The 24,100-nt window shown below is 40.9% G+C and overlaps 1 protein-coding gene across 2 annotated transcripts in view; it reads right to left on the bottom strand.

The window, feature by feature from the left end:
* Ndfip1 (Nedd4 family interacting protein 1) overlaps positions 1-17,010 on the bottom strand; it is a 46,762-nt gene extending 29,752 nt beyond the window's left edge. For both annotated transcript variants that reach the window (XM_028777955.1, XM_028777954.1), the window contains exon 1: positions 16,750-17,010. In XM_028777955.1, the coding sequence (XP_028633788.1) occupies positions 16,750-16,812 (63 nt within the window). In that variant the 5' untranslated portion in view covers positions 16,813-17,010. The remainder of the gene's footprint in view (positions 1-16,749) is intronic.
* Between the last annotated feature and the right edge of the window lie 7,090 nt (positions 17,011-24,100).

The following is a 24,100-nucleotide window of genomic DNA, read 5'->3' as shown; positions in this document are numbered from 1 at the left end:
AAGAGCAGTCAGTACTCTTAACCACTGAGCCATCTTACCAGCCCTCGAGTCTAATCTTTTAAACATCTCCTTACCAACTCATTACTTTAGCATACTCTAAATCATACCGGATGACACAATGTAATTACCAGGAGGCAAACATACATTTCTGTAGATAAATGGTATGAATATGGTATTTTACTGTCACTCAGACGTAGCCAGGGTGAGAACTGTACATTTTATATTACATCTAATTCAACTAATGCACTTTAACCTCATTAAATTCTTTACTTTCTTTCTTTCTTTTTTTGTTTTTTTTTTTTTGGTTTTTTGAGACAGGGTTCCTCTGTGTAGCCCTGGCTGTCCTGGAACTCACTCTGTAGACCAGGCTGGCCTCGAACTCAGAACTCCGCCTGCCTCTGCCTCCCAAGTGCTGGGATTAAAGGCGTGCGCCACCACCGCTCAGCTACTTTTTTTTTTTTTAAGTGTTTTTTTCTTTTGTGTTTATGAAAATACAGTATACTGTGTGTATGTGTGTGTGCACATGCCTACTCGCTTGGGCAGGAAGAGTTCTCTACTGACTTGATATTATTATATTAGGTATATTTTAGGTAATTCTGACAAGGTACAAGAGACTCAACTATATAAAAGGCAATCTGATCTAAAAATGAGCAATGGAGGGCTGGAGAGATAGCTCAATGGGTAAAGTGCATGCCATGTAAGCATGAAGAAATAAACTCAGATCCCCAGTACTGGGCATGGTGGTGTATGCCTGCAAGCCTAGCAATGGCAGGCATAGACAGAAGGACGGCTTGGGGTACTGGCCAGTCAGTCTACCCCTAATGGCAAGGGCAAGCTCCAAGCTCAGTGAGAGACCCATCTCAAAAAATTAAGTGAAGACTAAGTGAGAAAGGCATCCAGATGTCAACCTCATGCCTCTGCACATTGCCTGCATAGGCAAGTACAGCTGCACATATGTGTGCACACTCAAACACCACCAACACACACAGGAGTTAAACATTTTCTCCAAAGACAGTATATAAATGGCCAGTAGACATAAATGCCCAACACTGTTAGATCATTAGAGATATTATGACATAACACTTCACACCCACTAAAAAGACAGAAATGGGTTCTGATGCATATGGAAAAACTAGAACTTTTGGTGGGGAAAGAGTGTTTCTCAAATGGCGAGACCAGAGTTAAGATATATGTCCATATAAAATTTGATGGTACAGAATTACTTGTAATGACCAAAAAATTCATCAACATACAAATGGATACAAGATCTGTGGTTTACCCAAACAATGAAACACTAACCAATCAGAAAAAAAAAGGATAAATTGTTATACTATATGTTGTATGCTTTTATTTATATAAAATGTTTCCAAACTGCAATTTCATGGAGAAAGATTAATGATTGTTGGTAGCTAGGATAATTCAGGGAGAGTAGCAGCTGACTGCTGATATGTCTGAATTTCTTACAAGGTCATGGAAAATAATAAACATGTTTAGAAATTAGGTGGGTTATTCAGCCTAATGGAAACAGTTTTTAATTACTCTACAGTTTAAAAGAATAAGCTTGGGTTGGAGAGATGGCTTGGAGGTTGAGGGTATTTGTTACTCTTGCAGAGAATCTGGGTTCAACCCCTTGGCTCATAATTATCAATAACTTCAGTTCCACTGGATATTTACTCTCTTCTGACCTCCAAAAGTACCAGGCACACATATAGTGAATGTACATACATGTAGACAAAACATTTATTATGTAAACATAAAATAAATCTTTTAATTTTAGATTATTTTAGATTTGAAAAGAATTTTAAGGAAATAAATTTTAATTTAAAAAAGGAAATGTTGCCGGGCAGTGGTGGCACACGCCTTTAATCCCAGCACTTAGGAGGCAAAGGCAGGCGGATTTCTGAGTTCGAGGCCAGCCTGGTCTACAGAGTGAGTTCCAGGACAGCCAGGACTACACAGAGAAACCCTGTCTCGAAAAAAAAACAAAAAAAAAAAAAAAAAGGAAATGTTTTCTATTTTTGAAATGCCAATTCTATACTATATAATTTTACTTAAAGCTTAAAATTAACTGGTCTATAGAGCAAGTTCCAGGACAGCCAAAGCTACACAAAGAAACCCGGTGTGTGTGGGGGGAGGGGAGCTTGGGGGGAAGCCACCTAAAATAAACTATCCAGTGCCAGGCCATTGAAGTCTGTACCAACACCAGCTACTAAGTCTGCTGACTATGATGGGTGCAGAGACACCCAATACACATGTACAAGCTAGGGGGTCTCCCATGCAGCTCACTAGTAGAATACCTACCTACCATGCAAGGTTCTGGGTTCAACTCTCAGCACTGCAAAAAAAATTTTCCTAATTAGCTGGGTGTGCAACACACACACTTAATCCCAGCATTGAGAAAGACAAGGTAGTCAAATCTCTGAATTTGAGGCCAGCCAGGGTTCACAGTGAAACCGTATATCAAAAAAATTTTTTTATTAAAATTTAATGAAGGTAGGCAATACTCTAGCTATTGCCTAGCTTTCTGTTCTTTGCAGTATATTCAATAACTTTTCTTTCTTTTAAAAAAAAAAAGGTAATTGAAAAAATGTAGATACTTACAGATGAATGCTACAAGCAATAAAGGGGCTATGACAATGGCCCCAGGAGTCAGGTAGCATCCCCATCACTACTGTGCATGAGAAATGTGTTAAACACAGACATACTCTATGGGAAAAGGCATTCTGAAGCATGGAAGGCTTGCTGTTACCATGTAGTGTAAAAGCAAATTTGTAAGAGAAACAAACCTAAAAAAAAAATCTGCTAATTACCTGTGATATAAAGTCACAGGTGCTTGACTTATCAACACTCTTCCTGGGGATAGGGATATATACCCCCCCCCTCTCCTTTCCTGTGTATCAAGAATAAATAGCATCAGGCAAGAGATGCTAAGTTTTACAGTTAATGATTTTAAAAAGAAATAGCAACAAAGAATTAGAAACACAAATGAGAAAGACATCCCTGGGTTTTTTCTCTTTAAAAATAGCAATATTGAATAGGGATGGTAGGATGGCTCTGAGGGTAAGGATGCCTGGTATTGAGTTGAGTCTTAGAACCTAAATTCAATCCCAGAAACCCACGTGATGGCAGGACAGAAAGGACAGAGCAGAGTCCTGCAAGTTGTCTTCTGACCTCCAGTGTGTAATCACTGTACACGTGTACATACACACACACACATTTTTATTTTTTTAGAGAAAGAAATCTTGAACATTTGTTATTCAACCTGTAATACATACCATAGCCTGCTTGATACAAATAACTATTTAATAGATGTTTGTGCTACATATAAGGAAAAAAGTGGCATTTTTATCAAATTGTAATTCCTAAAATGCTTTTCCTTCTAAAAAAAAAAAAAAAAAAAACCAACCAACTGACCTAGTCACTAAACGCAATTTAGATACACAGGCTCAAAGTCAATAGCCTTGCTGTGACGTAATTACATTGCTAAATTGTGTGCTGTTTGAATTTACTAAAAAGCTGGCTCTGGAAATGGAGTTATTCAGCTGGGCGGTGATGGCGCACGCCTTTGATCCCAGCACTCGGGAGGCAGAGGCAGGAGGATTTCTGAGTTCGAGGCTAGCCTGGTCTACAGGGTGAGTTCCAGGACAGCCTGGGCTACACAGAGAAACCCTGTCTAGAAAAACCAAAAAAAAAAAAGAAAGAAAGAAAGAAAGAAAGAAAGAAAGAAAGAAAGAAAGAAAGAAAGAAGGAAAGGGAGTTATTCTCTTCCCCTTCAGAATCAAGCATGCTTATCTCAAAATGTCCTTCAAAGCCTCTTGTCCAGGGATGGACTGACACACACACACACCCATAACAGAGAGAAAAGAAAACAGCAAAACAGCCCACAGGTAGGGATACTGTGCCCTTGAGGACTAGAAAGTGAACTATTTTCAACAGAGGGTATTACTGTTTATCCCCCAAAATAAAAATGCCATAAGAACCCATCCATAAGAAGAAAGCTCAACAAGGAACTCCAGCAGAATGCCTCAACTTCCCTAGCAGGTTTTTGCTGGGTGCTGTAAGCACCAGATTACATGGTGTTATCTGCTGTCATTTGTTCTTTCACTTGGGAGCCTCACTAGAGAGGACATTCTGCTCTGCCTAAGTGTCCTTTTCAATCCAGACAGAACTCCCGCTGGCTGCCTCAACTGGTTTTCCCAGTTATTTCTGGTCAACGTTTTTAAGCCCTCAATTTAATAGTATTTTGTTCTATGCCTGCTTCCGTCTGTATCACTTGCTATTTATTCTTTTGCTTGATGTATACTTAATAAATTTATTCATTTAAACCAAAACCAAAACAAAACAAAGGCCAGGAATACCTTTAATCTCAGCACTCAGGAGACAGAGGCAGGCAGATTTCTGCACATTCCACAATGGTCTGATCTATACAGTGAGTTCTAGGCTGGCCAGGGCTATAAAGTGAGATTCTAACAAAAACCAAACAAATCAAAAAAGAGAAAGCCTATAAAACCAAACAACAAGAGAAGAAGTAACATCAAAATCCTGAAAGCTGTAAGTGAGACAGATTCAACAGACAGGGGAAAGCTAAATCTTAAACCAGAACACAAAACAACCAACCTGTTTCACATGCACAAAAACCTCAGAAATTGGTGACACAAGGTACTGATAAGCTGAGCTGAAAAAGATTTGCAAACAGAAAGGAGGGTTGCAGGAACAGTTAAACACTGGAGCTCCCAGGTCTCCTTTAGAAGGCATGAGCTTCCTCTAGCAGGTATGAGCACAGCATCTATCCCCAATACAAAAAAAAAAGCGCTATTCTTTGGAAAGTATAAAAAGGCACTTTGAGGAGACATTAGACTTTTTTTGTTTTTGTTTTTGTTTTGGAGACAGGGTTTCTCTGTGTAGCTGTCCTGGAACTCAGTGTGTAAACTAGGATGGCCTTGAACTCACAGTATCTGCCTGCCTGTGTCTCTCCTGTGTGCTAAGATTAAAGGCATGGGCCACCACTACCCAGCTAAAACATCGGAAGGAAATGGGTGACATCAAGAAAAAAAATGGTTGGAAGATTTGCATACTAAATGCTGAGATTTCCCAATCTCTTCCCCTCATCATCTCTGAAGAAACAGACAGACTTATTATGGGAAACTGGCCAGCTCAAAAGACTCAAAAGATAATGACACTCAGAACAAGCAAAAATACCAAACCAGCCCTCAAGACTGGCAAGTTGGCTCAGCAAGTGACACAGCATTTTCTGCTATGTCTGATGATCTGAGCTGGATTCTCCAGAGCCCACAAGTTGTCCTCTGACCTATACATGCATATGTGCAAACATATAAATAATAAAGATGTATCTGATGCAGAACTGAATTCATTCAGCATTTATAAGTTTCACCTTAACAAACACTGAATGAGAGCTATCTGTTGTGTAATAGAACACAATTCTTGGAATTCACAAGGCCCTGAATTTCCCAACACAACAAAAACAAAACACTAAATAAAAAGTAAAACTGAGGTAGGTATGGTGACACAACCTCATAATCTTAGCACCTGGGAGGGTGAAATAACAGGATTGAGAATTTGAGGCCAGCTGGAAATGCATAGTGAGACTCTCACTTCAAAAGAAAAAGTCATACTTTACATATTCTAAAACAAGAATAAAGCTTTTATAAAACCAGTACAGGAAGATTTTTAGAAATACCTTTCCTACATGCTGAGAAGAAATTTTGTCTAATAAAGAAAAACACATAGGAAATAAAAATTCCCAGAATTCTTTGAATATTTCAGAGATATACAAGCTATAACATTCTCTACTTTAGTGTGCAGGGTATTTTTCTTTATCACTAAGTACTGTTTTATGATGTCACTGTAGTGTGTCTGAAATTTAAAATATTTAAAGAAGAAAAAGTTCATTTCTTAGAAAAAGATTTTTTAAGCTCTTAAAGATAGCTGTAATTAGGGATAGCTAGATACAACAATTATACCAGCACAGAACTCAGCATCTGAATACACAGAGTGCAAGACCAACCCCAACAGCCTTAATTAGGGATAGGGATAGCTAGATAACAATTTTACCAGCTCACTAAAAAATAATAATAATAATAATTCAGTGAAGATATGCCTACCCAACTGCTGAGGTCTTTTCCAATGTAATCAGAGATTCTCATCTCAATACTGTCACTAAAATGTAAAGTCTTAGATCTAAAATCATTTGGATTAAATCTATTTGAAACCTATGAGCTCAAAGCCAGACTGGGCCACAAGAAAGTTGGAAGAAGAGAACCAACTCCATAAAGCTGTCTTCTAGTTTCCACACATGTGTCATGGGATATGTGAGAATCCCCTGTCCTCTTTCTTCCAAACACACACACCAATAGCTGATTAAAAAATAATAAAAAGTTGCTTTTAGGGAGCTGGAGAGATGGTTCTGTGATTAAGTGCATTTCCTGTTTTGTTTCCAGCACCTGTATCCAGCTCCAGGGAATCCAATACTCTTCTGTTCTTAGTGGGTACCCACACACGGAGAGCATATATACATATAATTATTTTTAATTCACAAACTGACAGACTAGACAACTAACGGGAATACCTATTTTTAAGGGCAGTTTTTTTTTTTTTTTTGGTTTTTCAAGACAGGGTTTCTCTGTGTAGCCCTGGCTGTCCTGGAACTCACTCTGTAGACCAGGCTAGCCTCAAACTCTCGAACTCAGAAATCCGCCTGCCTCTGCCTCCCAAATGCTGGGATCAAAGGCGTGTGTCACCACCGCCCTGGCTTAAGGGCAGTTTTTTAAAAAGAAAATATTTTCTATGTCTGAAACTATGCACCAATTTGTAATGTTTCACCATAAACTTACCTATGTATACTTTAGTGGCATTAGTCAGGGCTGGGAATTAACTCAGTGATGGAGTGTCTGCCTTGTAGGCAACAAGGTCCTGGGTTTGATCTGGCGTGTGTGTGTGTGTGTGTGTGTGTGTGTGTGTGTGTGTTTGTGTGTAACAATTTACTAAAGAAATATAACACTATCACTATTTCTCTGGATCAAAGCTACTAGTTTCTACTTTCTACACACACACACAACACACACACAACACACACACACACCAACTATGAAGCTGGAACTCTCAAAATGAAATGAGTCCAGCTTCCTTTATAAAAGTCTAGAAAGATGTTAATGTTCTTAGCATCTCACAGCTACTTCATGACAGAAGTGGGACTATTGCTAATTCAATGTTTCAGTAATCTTTACATTCTCCTCAGTTATCCCCTTTAGATAAGGCCCAAATGAAACTAGATACTAAAATCTATATATCTCACAAGCTTCAAACCAGAATGGAGCTCAGTGGCAAAGCACTTGGCCTAGCATGAGCAGGCCCTGGCTTAGATCCTCAATAGGACCATAGAGAAAGGGAGGGGAATTATTAAGTAGAAATTTTATATGATGTTTGAATGCCATAACACAAAGCTCTCACAAAGGGAACTTGAAAAATCTAAGAGAACTACTGTTGGTTCCCTAGTCTACAAAATTTCCCAAGATATTAACAAAGGCAACATAAGTAAATTCTTTAAAAGTCTATACCTTTTAAAAATAGAAAAGGCGCTGGGAGGTGGTGGTGCACGCCTGTAATCCCAGCACTTGGGAGGCAGAGGCAGGCAGATTTCTGAGTTCGAGGCCAGCCTGGTCTACAGAGTTCCAGGACAGCCATAACTACACAGAGAAACCCTGTCTGGAAAAAAAAAAAAGGCAAACATGACCATTAATAGGAACATGAGAAAATTCTCTATTTTTCTTGAAAAAAAATTTTAAAAGAGACACTAAGGTGTAAAACATATAGACCTTTACAACACAGAGTGAATCTTAATATATATGAATATTAAAAATCCATTTAGACGAAGCCAAGCATAGTGCACAACTTTAATCCCAGGTAGAAGGCAGATCTCTGAGTTCAAGACCAGCCTGGTCTACATAGAGAGTTCCAGGACAGCCAAGGCTATATGAGACTCTATCTCAAGAAAAAACAAAACAAAAACCAAATGAAAAAATCAATTGCACTGGCAGGATGATGGGCAGACCATGACAAAACAATGTCTTATATATGCAGGACACCACCTCTCTCAAGAGAGTAGGGGAAGGTAACTCTAGAACCTAGTAGTTGACATCTATGTGTGCACTCTGCCTTCTGAAGAATAAGAGTTCCCACATGTATATGAGTTAATAATAAACTGAAAGTATTAAACTAGAGAATTAAGTAAACAGATATTAAACGGTAGGAGCCAAATGTCTAGTTGTTGCAGTAGGGGTTTAAAGATCAGCTGAATGAATAAGCTGATGTGATCCATATGCTTGAGTCAGAGTTGGAAATACAGTGTCAACTAGGCTTTGGATAATTTATTTATGCCAATATTGCTTATAGGGCTGAGGATATAACTGAGTGATAAAGCACATATACAGCACATAGAAGAGCAAGGGTTCAACACCCAGCACTTGAAAGAACAAGTGCACAGGCATTTTCTGGCTTTGCTACCTTAGAAGACCTAGAACTAACAATATCCAGGGCAGATCTGGTTTCTGGCATCATTGTCTAAAAAGGAAGCAGGGTTTCTTGGGGAGCACGAGTCATTCTAAGATGATATAAGAAAAGATGAAACTAAAACCAAGATGTAGGTATGTCAAAAGGAACCAGGTATAGGACACAGGACCAACTGAGAATTCCCAATGGTCAAAGCCAGCACTATACGGTGTACTGGAATTATGTTCCCTAATAACTGTAAATATTTATGAGTCCATAGAGATAAAATGATGAAGTTAATGGAGAAAAAATAAATATTCCACCTATAAAAATGGCAAATAATGTGTGCCAATACTTTGCTTGCAGTGTTAGGCCCACCCCTTCCATATGAGCTGTGAGTGCCACCATTCTCACACAGTGAGTTCTCCACACAGCATGGAAGAGGGGCAGAGGACCTTTAAGAAGAGAACCAGACAAACACATAAGCAGTAAGTCTTGCTGTGTACATCTCTTTGAGAAGATGTATTCAGCCATGAATGGAGGCCAAAAGTGGATAGAAGCTGTCTCTCATTTTCTATTTGTCATTTTACTTTTGAGGCAGTATCTCTCACTGAACCTGGAACTCATGGAATCTGCATGGCTGACTGGCCAATAAGCTCCTAGGATCCTCCTGTCTCCACTCCCAACTCTGGCGGTAAAGTCACATAAGATAGCCTGCCTGCACTTTGCATGTGTGCTGGCAATTAGAATTCAGATTCTCATGACTGCAGGTACTTTTACTTAGCCATCTCTCCAAATTGTTGGCAAAATAAGAAATACATAGCCTGGTGTGGTGGTGCACACTTTTAATCCCAGCACTTCAGAGGCAGGTGGATCTCTGAGTTAGAAGCCAGCCTAAGTTCCAGGGCAGCAAGGCCTATTATAGACCCTGTCTCAAAAAAGCAAAAACAAAAGCCAAACCAAAAAGAAATTATATATTCAGAAAAGTGGGAGAGAGCCAAATTTACAGGCAGAGTGTACTAGGTGATATCTATCACACTTGTTCTAACACTACACTTGAATTAATACAAACTGTTTTTCTACCTCCAGCCACCAGAAGCAACTGTCACTAAAAGGTTTGCAAAGCCCAATAGATCTGATACATGTTTACCAGTTGCCTAGTTTATTGGCAACTTGACTTGAGGGTGAAGACTATCTTCAACCTTATTTTCAGCATTATTCTACAACTAAAGTAAATTTTTGAAAATCTTAATTGGTTTAGTCCTGTACAAGAATATGGTTCCTACAAAGCAGTTGTATTTATCCAAAAATAACATCAAAATAAAGAAATCAAAGATTCATTTTAAAGCCTTTGTAATCCCATCATTATGAAAGCTAAAGCCCAAGGGTCCCAAGTTCAAGGTCTGTCTGTGCTACACAGTGAAACCCAGTCTAAAGCAAAACATCAAAGTCATTCTCATGGTAAGATTTATTTTTGGGGGCCGGGCGGTGGTGGCACACGCCTTTAGTCTCAGCACTTGGGAGGCAGAAGCAGGCGGATTTCTGAGTTCGAGGCCAGCCTGGTCTACAGAGTGAGTTCCAGGACAGCCAGGGCTACACAAAAAAACCCTGTCTTGAAAAACCAAAAAAAAAAAAAAAAAAAGAGATGTATTTTTATAACTCAATATAGTACAGTGTATTGTAACTGATGTTTGAAGTAAACATCTATGTCCAGGAACAGCAGTGAAAGTCCTTAGAACAGAATTCCCTAGGGCAACTCAACTGAGTCTTGGCTTCTGTCTAAACCAGGAAGTTCTGTTCTGTTTACAGAGCACAGACAAAATGATGAAGCCAATTAACTCTCCCTTAACAAGTGATGGCTGGTGGATGCAGCCAGAAAGCAAGAATGGATCAAGAATCCACCAGTGCCACAAAAAATGACGCAGAAAATAAGGCTTGCCAAGAGTAGGTCAATTCAAACACATGGGACAATCACAGTTCTGTGGTTCCTGACATTTACAAATACTATTTCCATATTTCTTTTTTTTTGTTTTGTTTTTTTGAGACAGGGTTTTCTCTGTGTAGTCCTGGCTGTCCTGGAACTCACTCTGTAGACCAGGCTGGCCTCAAACTCAGAAATCCGCCTGCCTCTGCCTCCCAAGTGCTGGGATTAAAGGCGTGCGTCACCACTGCCCAGCTATTTCCATAATTCTAACAGATTAAAAAGAACTCTCAGGGCTGGCAAGATGGTACTAGCCACCAAATCCAATAACCTAAATTCCATCTCCAGGACCTGAACAACAGGAGAAAACCAGATCCTGAAGGTTGTCCTCTGACCTCCACTCACATCTACCAAAATTAACATAATCAAGGATTTTGTAAAAGTTCTCATGATATTAACCCCATGTGACATATCTACTTGAAATATCATTCTTTTCTATATTTCACATAAAATGTTTGTACATGAAATAACAGCACAGTGGTATATGCCTATAACCCTAGGACTTGAAAGACTGAGGCAGGAGGACTGTTCCAATTTCAAGGCTAACCTGAGCTACACAGAGTTCCAGGCAGTAATAAGATCTTATTGTCTCCAAACATATAAAACAGAAATAACCAAAAAATTATATATATAGTTGATCCAAAATATAATATGAATATAAATGAAATAATAATGACTATTTAGCCGGGCGGTGGTGGCGCACGCCTTTAATCCCAGCACTCGGGAGGCAGAGGCAGGCGGATTTCTGAGTTCGAGGCCAGCCTGGTCTACAGAGTGAGTTCCAGGACAGCCCGGGCTATACAGAGAAACCCTGTCTCGAAAAACCAAAAAAAAAAAAAAATAATGACTATTTATTGGTATTTACTGAATGCAGGTGATGGTTTCCATAAGGTTTATCACACTACCCTATTTGGTATATATTTGAAATACTAATAATAATTCCAGAACTTAGAAGCAGAGACAGGTAGTGAGTCCAAGGCCAGCTTGGTCTACATAGCAAGTTCCAGAACAGCCAGGACTATATAGTTCGACCTTGTTTCCCCCTCCTCCCCCCAAAAAATTTGAAAATATAATATCATTAAGAAATAATTTCTGGGGGCTGGAGAGATGGCTCAGCGGTTAAGAGCACTGACTGCTCTTCCAGAGGTCCTGAGTTCAAATCCCAGCAACCACATGGTGGCTCACAACCATCCGTAATGAGATCTGATGCCCTCTTCTGGTGTGTCTGAAGCCAGCTACAGTGTACTCATCAATAAAATAAAAAAAGAAAAAAAAAAAAAAAAAAAAAAGAAATAATTTCTGGTCCGATATGGTGGTAGACACCTTTAATACCAATTTATGGGTGACAAAGACAGTTAGAGTTCTGTAAGCTAACCTGATTTATATAGAGTTCCAGCCCAGCCTAAAAAACAATCTAAAAAAAAAAAAACCCAATTATAGCAATAGCCATTTCTCCAAAGCCAATATACAGTCAATATACTGTACTTAACTAATCATTTAGGAAACAGAAATCAATATTGCAAAGGAGATAGCTTCACAACCAACAAACAGATAGCTAGTACTAAGAAACCAGAAGAGGGCTGGTGTAGAGCTTGCCAGCCATGAACAAGGCCTGGCTTCTATCCCTAGCACTGCAAAAAATAAAAATAAATAAAAAATTAAAAAAAAATCAAACTGTTGTTGAGAATATGAAGAAGCTGGAATCTTTATACAGTGTTTGCAACAATGCAAGATGGTGTGGCTGCTATGAGCAACAGAATAGTTCTAAGAAAATTTAAAAATAGGATTACCAAACTATTCAGGAATTCCACTTCTGGGTAAATTCTCATAAATCTCAAAATCCAGGACCGAGAGAGATTTGTACACCCATGTTCTAAAGTGCATTATGCACAAAGACTAAATATTCATCAGTAAATGAATTTATTTTTTACATGTAGCATAGGCAGGCCTGGTGGCATCAGCCTGTATGGAGGGAGGATCAGGAGTTCAAGGTCAGTATACATATACGTATACGTATATGTATGTAGTGTGTGTGTGTGTGTGTGTGTGTGTGTGTGTAAAATGAAGTCAGGCCATGGTACAAGAGACTCCATCTCAAAACAAACATACAACAAAATATTGTTCAGCCTTAAGAAAGAAATTCTGGGGCTGGTGAGATGGCCCAGTGGTTAAGAGCACTGACTGCTCTTCCAGAGGTCCTGAGTTCAATTCCCAGCAACCACATGGTGGCTAACAACCATCTGAAATGGGATCCGATGCCCTCTTCTGATGTGTCTGAAGACAGCTACAGTGTGCTCATATACATAAAATAAGTAAATAAATCTTTTTAAAAAAAAGAAAGAAAGAATTCTCACACCTACTATTTGGATGAGCATTGATGATAGGCCAACGAAAAAAGAAAGTTACAAAAAAAGGAGAAATAACTGCACTTACACTGGTGTCTAGTTGAGAGGCTAGAACAAGCAAAAAGGAGTATTGTTTAATGAGTACTAGACACAGGGCTGATTTCATACATATGTGAATCCACTTAATGTGTGCAGACTTTGTACTTAAAAATGCTTAGGGTGGGAGATGCTCAATGGCAGAACACACAGCTACTCCCTACTCCTTACCAAAAGAGGCAAGGGGATTAAAATGTTAATATAGCATATTTTGTTTGTTTTATACAATCTAAAAATTTTTTTCAAAGATATAATTTATTTATCTTCCATAAACAATGTACCTATGTTTGTTTAAGACAGGCTTTCACTATGTAATCCAGACAGGCCTGGAGGCCATCATCCTACGGCCTCAGCCTCCAGAGCACAAAATCACATGAGTGCACCAACCACTGCGTCCTGCTTCAAGATCTTTCATACATTTTCTTTGATAACTAACCATTTGGCCACAAATACAGCAAATAATCTTTAAAACTGACAAGATACAAAAGAGATAACCTGTGATACAACTATAACTTCTGAAACTTTATAACAAACATGCACATGGGCATTCCTTAGCCCTTCCAAGATCAAGACTTCACCAAATACAGTCTCGCCTGTTAAAGAGATGGCATTATTTCCCTAATCTATCAAAATGCCCTTACAGAACATTCAGAGAACTTAACCCAAAAAGCTATTGTCCCCATGCCTGGTTTATGATGTCATCTGGAATACTATACAAACTTACTGGTGATAACTGCTAATACGCAACTTCCTCAGCAGGCTATGACCTATGTCTAAAACTGCACATTCTGTGGTTTGTTTTTTAATGTATATTGAAACACTACCCATTTATATAAAATTCAAATATCTCAAAATATCGGGCATGAGGTAGCAAAATTCATGATATAGATACAAAGATCTACTGCAACTGCACTAAGGATACTGGATAACCTGCAACTGATGTCCTCAAGCTAGCTGCAGCTGTGAATAAGCCTACCTAAACCTTCCTGAAACTCTGTTCAATATATATTGGATATAGTCTCAGTTTTAAAACTGCAAAAAGGAGGGAAAATCATGCTACAGGGAAACTAAGCTCAGCTTGTCCATAAACTGTCAGTATACTAAATTCAAGTTGTGCATACACCACTAAAAACCCATAAAAGCAAAGGAGGCCAGCAGTGTTAGCAATTCTGAATGAATCATTAGGCTTTCCATTAGAGTCCCTTGGCTGGAGGACCACCTCAGATTAACAGATCAAAAGAAGTCACAGCAGCCTTATGTGACAGTCTAAAGAGTAGTATGTTCCTATCAAGTGGCCTGGACAATTCATCAGTATTCTATAATTCAAAAGCCTTTTAAATATGTATAGTCTCTGGTTACACACTACAAAAGAACAGTTACAGGTATGTGGATAACAAACTTCAATAAGTGTTAAAAATTATAAATATTCTTAGGAACTACCAATAGGTAACTAAGTCATGGCTCAGTCATACAATTACACGCCACACAGGCATTAAAAATAGCTGATAGAGGGGCTACAGATATAGTTCAGTGGTACAGGGCTTGCGTAGAAAGTGAAAGGCCCTATGTTGTAAGCCCTACCTTCAACACTGAACAACAAAAAAAAACCAGGAGATTTGAAAATCCGTATTACTAATGATTGTGTGTCTTTGTACGTGTATATGTGCACAAAAAAGACATGAAAGTGAATGCGCATGGCTGACACTATGGACACATCCAAGTGTAATTAGAAGCTCATGAAACTGCATGAATATATAAAGATGTGCCTGCCTACATTCATGAGTACATAATAGACATGTATACATAGGTATCTGCTAATGAATACAGCCTGTCTTTGGGCCATGAGCCTCTTATATAGGTGAGTATATGAACACTCTTGTTACCACATTTTAGCAGTTTTGTGAACTTGAATAAGTCACTGAGACCCTTAGAGACTTGACTTTGCCATCTATAAAATGAGAACAAACCTTGACTCATAAAAGTGCTGTAAGGGTTCAATGAAGATGGATGTAAACCACGTCTGCTGTGACTGGTACACAATCAACGCCAGCACTCCTTATCTGTGCACACGCACACTGACCATGCTTTTGTAAATTTACATAGCTCTAATCTATAAGAGTATGTGCCCACGTATTAACTTTTAGGAATAGATTTGTGTTTGGCTAGACTTTTTTGGTTTTGATGTTTTATAATTTCTTCTAAGATTTTTTTCATGTCTTATTAAAGATTACTATTTATCTTGTTGTTGTCGTGGCAGGGTCTTCCTGTATCTCAGGCTGGGTTGCAACTAATTTGGCAATGCAGGCTGGCCTTAAACCTTCAATTTTCCTGCTTCAGCCTCCCAATTGCTAGGATTATAGACATGAGCCACCATGCTCAGCAAAATAATTACTTTGAGAGTAACAATATAAAGATGGCCCATCACTAACAACACCTAAATTCTGTATAATTAAAAAGCTACTAAACATTAAGCCAATAAAAGCATAATTTTAATACTCTAACCAATTTTCTGTATTATAGCAGTCAGCCAGCATTACCCCATAGCTCAGTAAGATGGCGGTACAAAGAAAATCCACAGCTCTTCTGCCCATCCAAGTCAGGAATGAAAAGACTGACACTACAAGGTTGGGGGGGGGGGTGATTGTAAATACGTCATGGAGTCTAGAAACATCTATGACTCGAATTTATTAAAACAGGGAAGCAAACGGAGTCCCATCCAAGGTCACAGAATAAAGGCTGTGAAGACGTAAAAATCATTCTGCATGGCCACAATTTGGGGCGTTTATGAAACCAAGAGGCTAAATTCTTACTAGTCATTTCAGGAGTCCAAGCAGAGGCGGAGGCGGGGGCGGGAAGAAGGGGGGATTACAACACAACGCTGAAGACAGCAAAACAAACCAGCAATTGACCACGACAGGGTTAATCTGCAACACGCTTTAATCGTTCTGGTTTTATTTCTACAACGTAGTAAACGTAGATCACTTAATTCACGCCATTTTATGTCGAAAAAGCAGGATTGCCATTTTTGTATGCAAGCAATACTGAAAACATTTGAATTTAACAAAACAGAAGCACGATTACGTTATATTTTTGATTAATACCTAATTTTCCCCCAAAAAAAGTCTAAATTCCCGAGGAAACCTAGTCACACACCGGGAGGGGGAAAAATCTCTTTTCCCTAGGGCCTCAATTTACAGAATCACACAGCAGATAATAACCCAATCATCTGGATATATTTCCTCCCTAGATATGCTATTAAATCTCTTAAACGTCATTTCTCAGCGTGCAAAATACACCCGGGCACACGCCCTGCAGCCTCACGTAGCCCTACATTTTGGGGCCTCTCTAGCCAAACATCGCCTCTTCCAAATCGATTGAAAGCTGCGGGCTCCTCTCTAGCTTCATTTTTTGACTCCAATCTTTAAAGGGTGCGAGGGGGATGGGTTTGGACAGAAACGAGGCTCCGAAACCCTGAGTAATCGCACCTCGCTGCGGACAGCCGCCGGCAGAGGTACTGGAGATTACGATCTTTTCTTCGGAACCCATTTCCTTTACCTTTTTGGCTTAAAAAAAATTTTTTTCACCCCCTGACTTTCCAATGACATCAAACCAAAGCTAAGAGAAGGAAAAACTGATGCCTCTTGGATGGAGCCCCTTAGAGCGCCACGAGTTCAGGCTCCGGGCCCCGCCCGACCTGGGAACCGGGGTTAACGAGGTCCCGCCCGGCTGGCCCGAACCACCACAGGCCCAGGCCCGGCGCGGCCTGCAGAGCCCTGGCGTCGAGTGGCCGGCGGAGGGCGGGGCGGGCCCGGGGCCTCTCACCTGCTGGTACCCGCTGCCGCAGGCAGGCTCCACGGCCGCCAGCGCCGCCAACGCCAAAGCCATGGCGCAGCGGGCCTCAGGGAAGGAGAGCGAGCGAGAGAGCTGATCGGGCGCGGGCGCCGCGGCTGTGGGTCGCCGGGAGGCCGAGAGGTACGCGCCGCGGCGTGTGGCTGGACGCTGCCGACGCTGAGACGCTCTCCTCAGGCACTGAGCGCCGTCACCCAGGCTCCGCCGCGGCCCCCGGGGAGGAGGCGGGGACGACGACGATGACGCTACGCCGCCCCGCCCCCTCCGCACTCTGCCCCGCCCCGCCGGGCCCTGCCGCGCCCCTCGTCCCCATCACAGCTTTCCTGGAGTCACTGAAGTCGCCATCCTGAAGGGTTAAGGTTCCCTTCATAACTGCCATCCTCAGCGGTAAGAGGTCAGCCAGCCACGCGTCAGGGCCCTCATCCCGCCAGTCAAGACCTTGAGGATGTGTGTGCATTTGACATTTAAGTATCCTCAAATAAAGTTTTATTGTAACATGGCCTCTTCCTTCTAGTGTGGCCTGCAAACTCTAAAGAATGTGTCTTACCCTTTACAGAAAGTAATTGCTGACCCTAACTAAATCTTGAGACCAGGTTATTTTTATTAGAGCCTAATGTACGCGGCCGATTAGTAGTTTTTCTGTTCATACAGAAACTATATTACCTGAAACAAAACTCTCCAAGGAAGTGATATCAAAGTCAAAATTAGAAGGATTTATCTAGACATGTGCTGAGGCTATGGCAAGAGAGAGCTAGCCTTGCCTAACTCAGAGCTCTCCTCACTTGGGTGTAGGAATTCCTATGAGCAGCGGTTCACAGATGAGGAAACTGCAAGAGGATTCACTATTTTACTCACTGACACTGAGTTAATGAGGGGAAAAATTGGAATGCAAATTTATTAAGCCAGCTTTCTTCACCATTATCACACAGTTTAAATTATAAACTTTGTTGAGGCAAGAGTGTTTGTCTTCCATAGAGTATGGCTATATTGCAGGCCGGAGCTGGTTCTTTTTATCCTATCTAGGGATCTAGAATCACTGCTAAGCACATATCCATCATGAATGAGGGACTAGGAAGAATCCTTCACTCCTTAAAACATGTTACAATTTCTGTTTCTTTTTCATCGTTTTTCCAAGTTAGTATTCTGCAGTTGATTATAACAGTAGGGCTATCTTAGCCTCTAATTTTTTTAACTTTATCTTTGTGTATTAGTTCTATTTTTAAAATCATAGCTGCTTTGAACTACCCTAAGATTTTCATATAGAGGAACACATAATAATCAATAAAAAAAAATGCTGGGCAATAGTGGCTCTTGCAGCACTTGGGAGTCAGAACTTTGAGTTCAAGGGCAGCCAGAGCTACATAGAGAAACCCTGTCTCAGAGGGGGAAAATTCTATAGAGCTGGAGAGATGGCTCGGCCGTTAAGAACACAAGCTACTTATCCAGGGGACCCAGGGTCAATCCCCAGCACCCACATGGTGGCTCACAACCATCTGTTCTGTAACTCTAGTCTAGGAGATCTGAGCCTCTCAGAGCACTGCAGGCACTGCAGGTGCACAGTCATGCAGAGAAACACCCATACACATAAAATACATATTTTAACTAAATTTGAATAACCTCTAGAAGTGAATATTTTTCAGTCTATGTTTCCTTATCCAAGTCCCTACATAGCTCTGTTTCTAAGTATTAGCATTGACCGTTTGTGTGCAGAGAGTGGAGATACGTTTAGAGAGATGTGAGAGAGGAGATAAACTTAGCAATATGCTATGCTAGGATGTCTGCTAAGCTGCTCGCTCCTTTTCTTTCTTCTCTTTCCTTTTCCTCTGCAGTGCTGGGAACTGAAGCCACTGACTTGTGCTTGCCAGGCCAGCACTCTGACTCTGAGCAGCATTTCAAACCCAGAAAGACAAACTTTAGGTGTTAGTTGCTACACCGGACCAGACAAACATAATGTCCTTCCATGTGGTCTTACATAAGGAAAAGGGGAGGAGTCTGATTTGGAATTTAAAAGCAGATATCATCAGTGGAAAATAGTAATCAGGCTACTCTGTCTAAATTTATAAGTAAGAAAAAAATAAAAAAGCTTCTGTCTGTCCTGTCACATATGGCTGTTACAACAACCGCCACCATCTTGCCGGCTGTTTCTGAAGGAGGAGTTGCTGTTGTCCATCTCTTATGTTTCCCTTAATATCTTTATGCTGCTTGCATATGAGTCTAATATATACAAATTATATAAATAATAGCCTTTCTCACAGGACTTGATCTCAAAAAGCCAAAGAAAATCCTTCATTTCTAATCCTCCTTCTGAATTCTATTTTTTTAAACCCTCAACCATAGTTTTTTGACTAACAACAATATTTTAGTCTCTGTATTTTTTCCCTCTGAGATTCCTAAGCTTTTAACACACAAATCAAGATTCTTTGTCTTGATTCAATACATGTCTAAACTGGAAATTGGAAGATGTTTTCTCTCTCCCTGACTTTCCAATGACATCAAACCAACACAGAGAAAAGAATGGGTGTCTCCAGGTAGGACCCCCCCCCAGCACTGGGAGTTGAAGCTGCCAAGGCAGTCAGTGGGGTGGAAGGCTGCATTGCTTGTCCTGTGGACCCACCCTGGTACACACTAAGCAAACAGGGAGGGTAATCTAAGGCTAAGAAAACTGCACCCAGCTTCATCTCCAGATGTTGTCAAAAGAACTTCCACTAGGATAGTTATTAATTTCAGATTGCTGTACTTAGAAACTTATTTCCCCAGAGAGCCACAGTAATATTTTCCAGGCATAACATTCTTTATGTGACTTGCTGGTGCAGAATCATCCATCCTAGGAGAGAAAGGAAACATTATGGAAAAGTGGGAGCGTAGATCATGTCTGCATTGCTTTCCTTCTCTAACTTAGATAAAATATCTGAAATAGACGTGACTTTCTATATGCATAGGAGGCTTGACCTAGGCATCGCTCAGCTCCCTAAGTAATCAAGTGTCTGTTCAATTTGTTCAAAGCTTCAGGAGTCTAGCGTCTCCTTTGAGCTGCCGAGGCTACTCTTACAGAGAGCTTCAGCTGAACCATGTGGGCTGTTTCACTTCTCCTGGCTGAGTGTTTCCTTTTAGTCATACTGCCTCGCCATGAGTTTTCTTAAGGGCAAAGGTAATTTCTTCATATTCCAGATTAAGAAGTTAGCCACTGGTGACCACTGCTGCTGTAAAGCATTTCCTGGGTCGTGGACACTATCATACACCATCTTTCTAACCTTCACAACGAATGCACTCAGCAAATAACCAGATTGAAGAAATCCATAGCAGTTGTTCAGCTAGGGAGGGATAGGGCCAACGTGAAGAGTCAAGTCTGCCTGACTTAAAATGTGAGCGCTGCTCAGTGCATGCAAAGAAATACAAGGCACCGAAGGGCCAACCTTTGGGTCTTTGCAGTGAAAAAGAGTAGATAATAAGCACACATCAAAGATTATGTTTAATGTAAAAATTCCAAGTTGGAGCTAAAGCTACAGCTCAGTAATGAGTACCTTTGTAGCATGAGTTTAATCCCTAGACAGACAGACAGACAGGACAGATACACACACATATACACACACACAGAGAGAGAGAGAGAGAGAGAGAGAGAGAGAGACAGAGAGACAGAGAGACAGAGACAGAGAGACTGAACTGCAGCCCTGTTGAGCTGAGGAATAGTGAAGAGAGTGGGGCAGTTAGGTAATGACTGAAAAGGAAGAGTTTTAAATGAGGAGCAGGCTTCTCTGCATTGGGAAAGGGGAGAGCACACTAAGCCATAAGCATGCCGGCACAAAAGCTTAGCTCAGCACAGAGCTTAGCCACCAACCCTTTATGTAAAGGGACAGATAATAACTATTGCAGGCTCTGGGGATCATAAGCTGTCTGTGACAGATACTCTGTGTACATTATGTGCTGTCGTTGGATCACAGACACAGCCGTGGATGTTACCAAACAAACTGGCATAGCTGTGGCTAAGGTTTAAATGTCCAAACTTCATTCCCAGTGTAGTTGTATTGAGTTAGGCATGGTGGCACATGCCTGTAACCAGAACTTGACAAAGGGCTGAAGCAAAGGGGCACCACTTCAAAGCCAGTGCAAACTAATAACCAGAGCCTGTCTCAAAAACCAAACAAAAGGTTATAAATGTTACAAATACACCATAGACTTGGAATCTAATTAGAGGCCTAGTTGATTACATTATTGATAGTGATTGATAGTGACCCGGAGATGAACGAAACAAGAGATAACACCAAGACCAAGGGAAAAGGTTCCTCCATGGATGATCACTAGTATTCAATTACAAATACAAAAGAGAGAGAGAGAGAGAGAGAGAGAGAGAGAAACATAAATATGCTAAGCTAACTCCTTTGTCTTAAACAAAGCATATGCTTTATTTTCATCTGTCTTGTGCTTGTGAGTGTTTTGGTCACATGTGAGTCTGTGTACTACATGTGTGCCTTGTGTCTATGGAAGTAAGGAGAGTGCACTGAATCCCCCTGGGAATGGAGATAGAGATGGCCTCTGTAAGCCAGCATATAGGTTCTAGGATTCAAACTCAGGTCCATTGCAAGAACAAGTGCTCTTAACCACTGAACCACCTCTCCATCCCACCATGTATATACTTAAAGTCTGAGTGTTCCTGCATCCCAGGAATAATGCTATAATTGGACCCTATGGGTTGCCACACTTGATACTGCAAATGTGCATTGTCCAGCTCCAGTGTCAATTTAGCTGACCTGAAACTCACTGTGTAACCCAGGCTGGTTTTGAATTCACATAAATCCTCCTGCCTCCACCCCTGGGTGCTAGGATTACAGATATCCACCGACATACCTGGCTTTGAGTGATTCCTCACACTTACATACCCAGACTTGAACTTGCCCAGGAGCACACGCAGAGGCCAGAGTTTGCCTTCCACTATCCTCTTCCACTGCTCTTTACCGTGTTTTTTGAGACTGACTCTTTCACTAAACCTAAAGCTTGTTATTTGGGCTAGATTGTCTAGCTAGCAAGCCACAGAATCCCCCTGTCTCCACCTATCTTCCCTTGCCAGCACTAGAATTACAGATGCACACGCCCACACCCAAATTCTACCTAGGTGCTGGGGATCTGAATTCTGGTCCTTGGGCTTGCACTGCAGGTATCTTACCAAATGAACCATGTCCTCAGCCAAAAATGTAAGTCTTTAAATGAGGATTATGCAGGGATCAGGCTGTGCCATGCCCAAAGATATTCTACGTTGTGTAAAACAGTGATTTTTTTTTTTTTATCCAGGCTGTGCCTTGCCCTGAGAGATTCCATCCTACAAGCAGCAGTTGACTCTATTTTGAAGATGTGGGACAACTGCACCTGAGTGGACATGTGAACAGTACCATCTGTCTGGCACCACCCACATGGCACACACTGATATATGACTTAGTCTTGGAAGTAGAATGTTCCCTATAAACTTATCTGTGTGAGATGAGATTTTAGGGACAAATGTATGTATTAAAAGCCCAAGAACTCAACATGACTTTTCTTCCCACAGTCCCCCGTGCTTGTCCTTTCCAGCTTGAGCATGGCAGAATGGCTCCTGCAATGGGTGGCAGAAGGGTCATTCTGCCATCAACGAGGTGGTGACTGGAGAAGACAGCATCAACATTCACAAGCACATCCATGGAGTGGACTTCAAGAAGAAGACTGCTCCTCGGGCACTCAAAGAAATCTGGAAATTTGCCATGAAAGAGAAGGAAACTCCAGATGTGCACATTGACACCAGGCTCAATAAAGCCGTGTGGGCAAAGAGAATAAGGAATGTACTGTATCGCATCTAAGTATGTTTGTCCAGAAATCGTAACGAGGATGAGGATTCACCAAACAAGCTCTACACACTGGTAACTTACATGCCTGTTACCACATCAGGAAAAAAAAAATCCATAGATGTTATCTATGCAGATGATAACCAACCTGTTGAATGTCAAATAAAGTTGAAAAAAAAAAAGCCCAAGAACTTACTGGACACGCCAAACCAAGGAAAGTGTGTGACTATCTCATCTGGACCCAATAAAGGAGTGAACTGATAGCATCGTGGTGGCAATGGCACCCACTCACCTGTCGTTTGACCACCTTGTGTGTGTAGCATGGGGCAGACAGGCAGAGACCTCTCAACTACTCAGGGGCTTCAACTTGACCTGGACCCACTTTGATGTAGCCTATTCACATTGCTGCCCACCTATCTTGACCTTCCATCTGTCTGAGAGGCACTCATCCAAACCTGCTTCTGCTCTTTGCTTCACTTTGCTCCTGAAGCTCAACTCTTACCCTAACACCTAACCTTATGGCCAGCAGCTAGCAGCTTCTCTAGCTCTTTCTGCTGCCCAGCTGGGTTCATTGTCTTATCAAGACTCCATCATCCTTATCAGTTTCTGAACTTTGGTCTCAGGCCTTTTGTAACTCTTTGCCTCCTAACTCTTTGTGACCTTTCTATAACCGATAGATAGATAGATAGGTAGGTAGATAGATAGATAGATAGATAGATAGATAGTTAGATACACACACAGAGATACATAGGTAGATGCATAGATATAAATTAATCATCTGAGAGTCACTATTAGTAATTAAGATTAAAATAAAAGGGTCATCAAGAGGGCTCAGCAGGTAAAGGCACTTGCTGCCAAGCCTGATGACCTGAGTTCAATCCCTGGGCCCCACATGATAGACGGAGAGAACCGACTTCCTGCAAGTTTCCTGCTGACCTGGATGTGTACATGGACAAGTATGCACATGCACACATATCACATTTTAATAAATAAAGATATTATGAGAAATTTTAAAATATTGGAATAAAAGATTCTGTATTCATGTATTCAACGCTATTGAAAGCAGGACTATCTGGCAAATTACTACCATTAACCATCATACCTTTTTAATTTTATTGTTTATCAATAAATTCCGAAGTTGTATATGTTCTGTGCTTCTGGCATACAGTGCTCACAGTTATTTCAAACTGATTATTTCGTGAAGTAGCAGATACAAAGTGCTGTGAAAGTAGCAGACGTGACTTGTGTGTGAGGGGAAGTCGCAGCCATAGGTGTGGAGATCTGGCTGTGTTTTGCTCTAAGTTACTCCTCATTGTAGAAGTCAGAAGCTCCTAGGCTATGCCTCATCCTAAGTGACTCCATTTTTAATAGCTGTGCAAGTAGGAAGCAGAATGACTCGGCACCTAGTTTTACATGTGAACAATCACCATCTGCCCACACAGACCATGAGACACAGGCTGACGATTTATTGATGCCAATGAAACATCACCACCTGTGAACTCACCCATTTACATCAG

This window comes from Grammomys surdaster, unplaced genomic scaffold (assembly GCF_004785775.1).
Source record: "Grammomys surdaster isolate TR1022 unplaced genomic scaffold, NIH_TR_1.0 317, whole genome shotgun sequence".
In the NCBI taxonomy this organism is placed as follows: Eukaryota; Metazoa; Chordata; class Mammalia; order Rodentia; family Muridae; genus Grammomys; species Grammomys surdaster.
The sequence above is the reverse complement of the archived record's forward strand: the minus strand, read 5'-3'. Positions and strand labels throughout refer to the sequence as shown.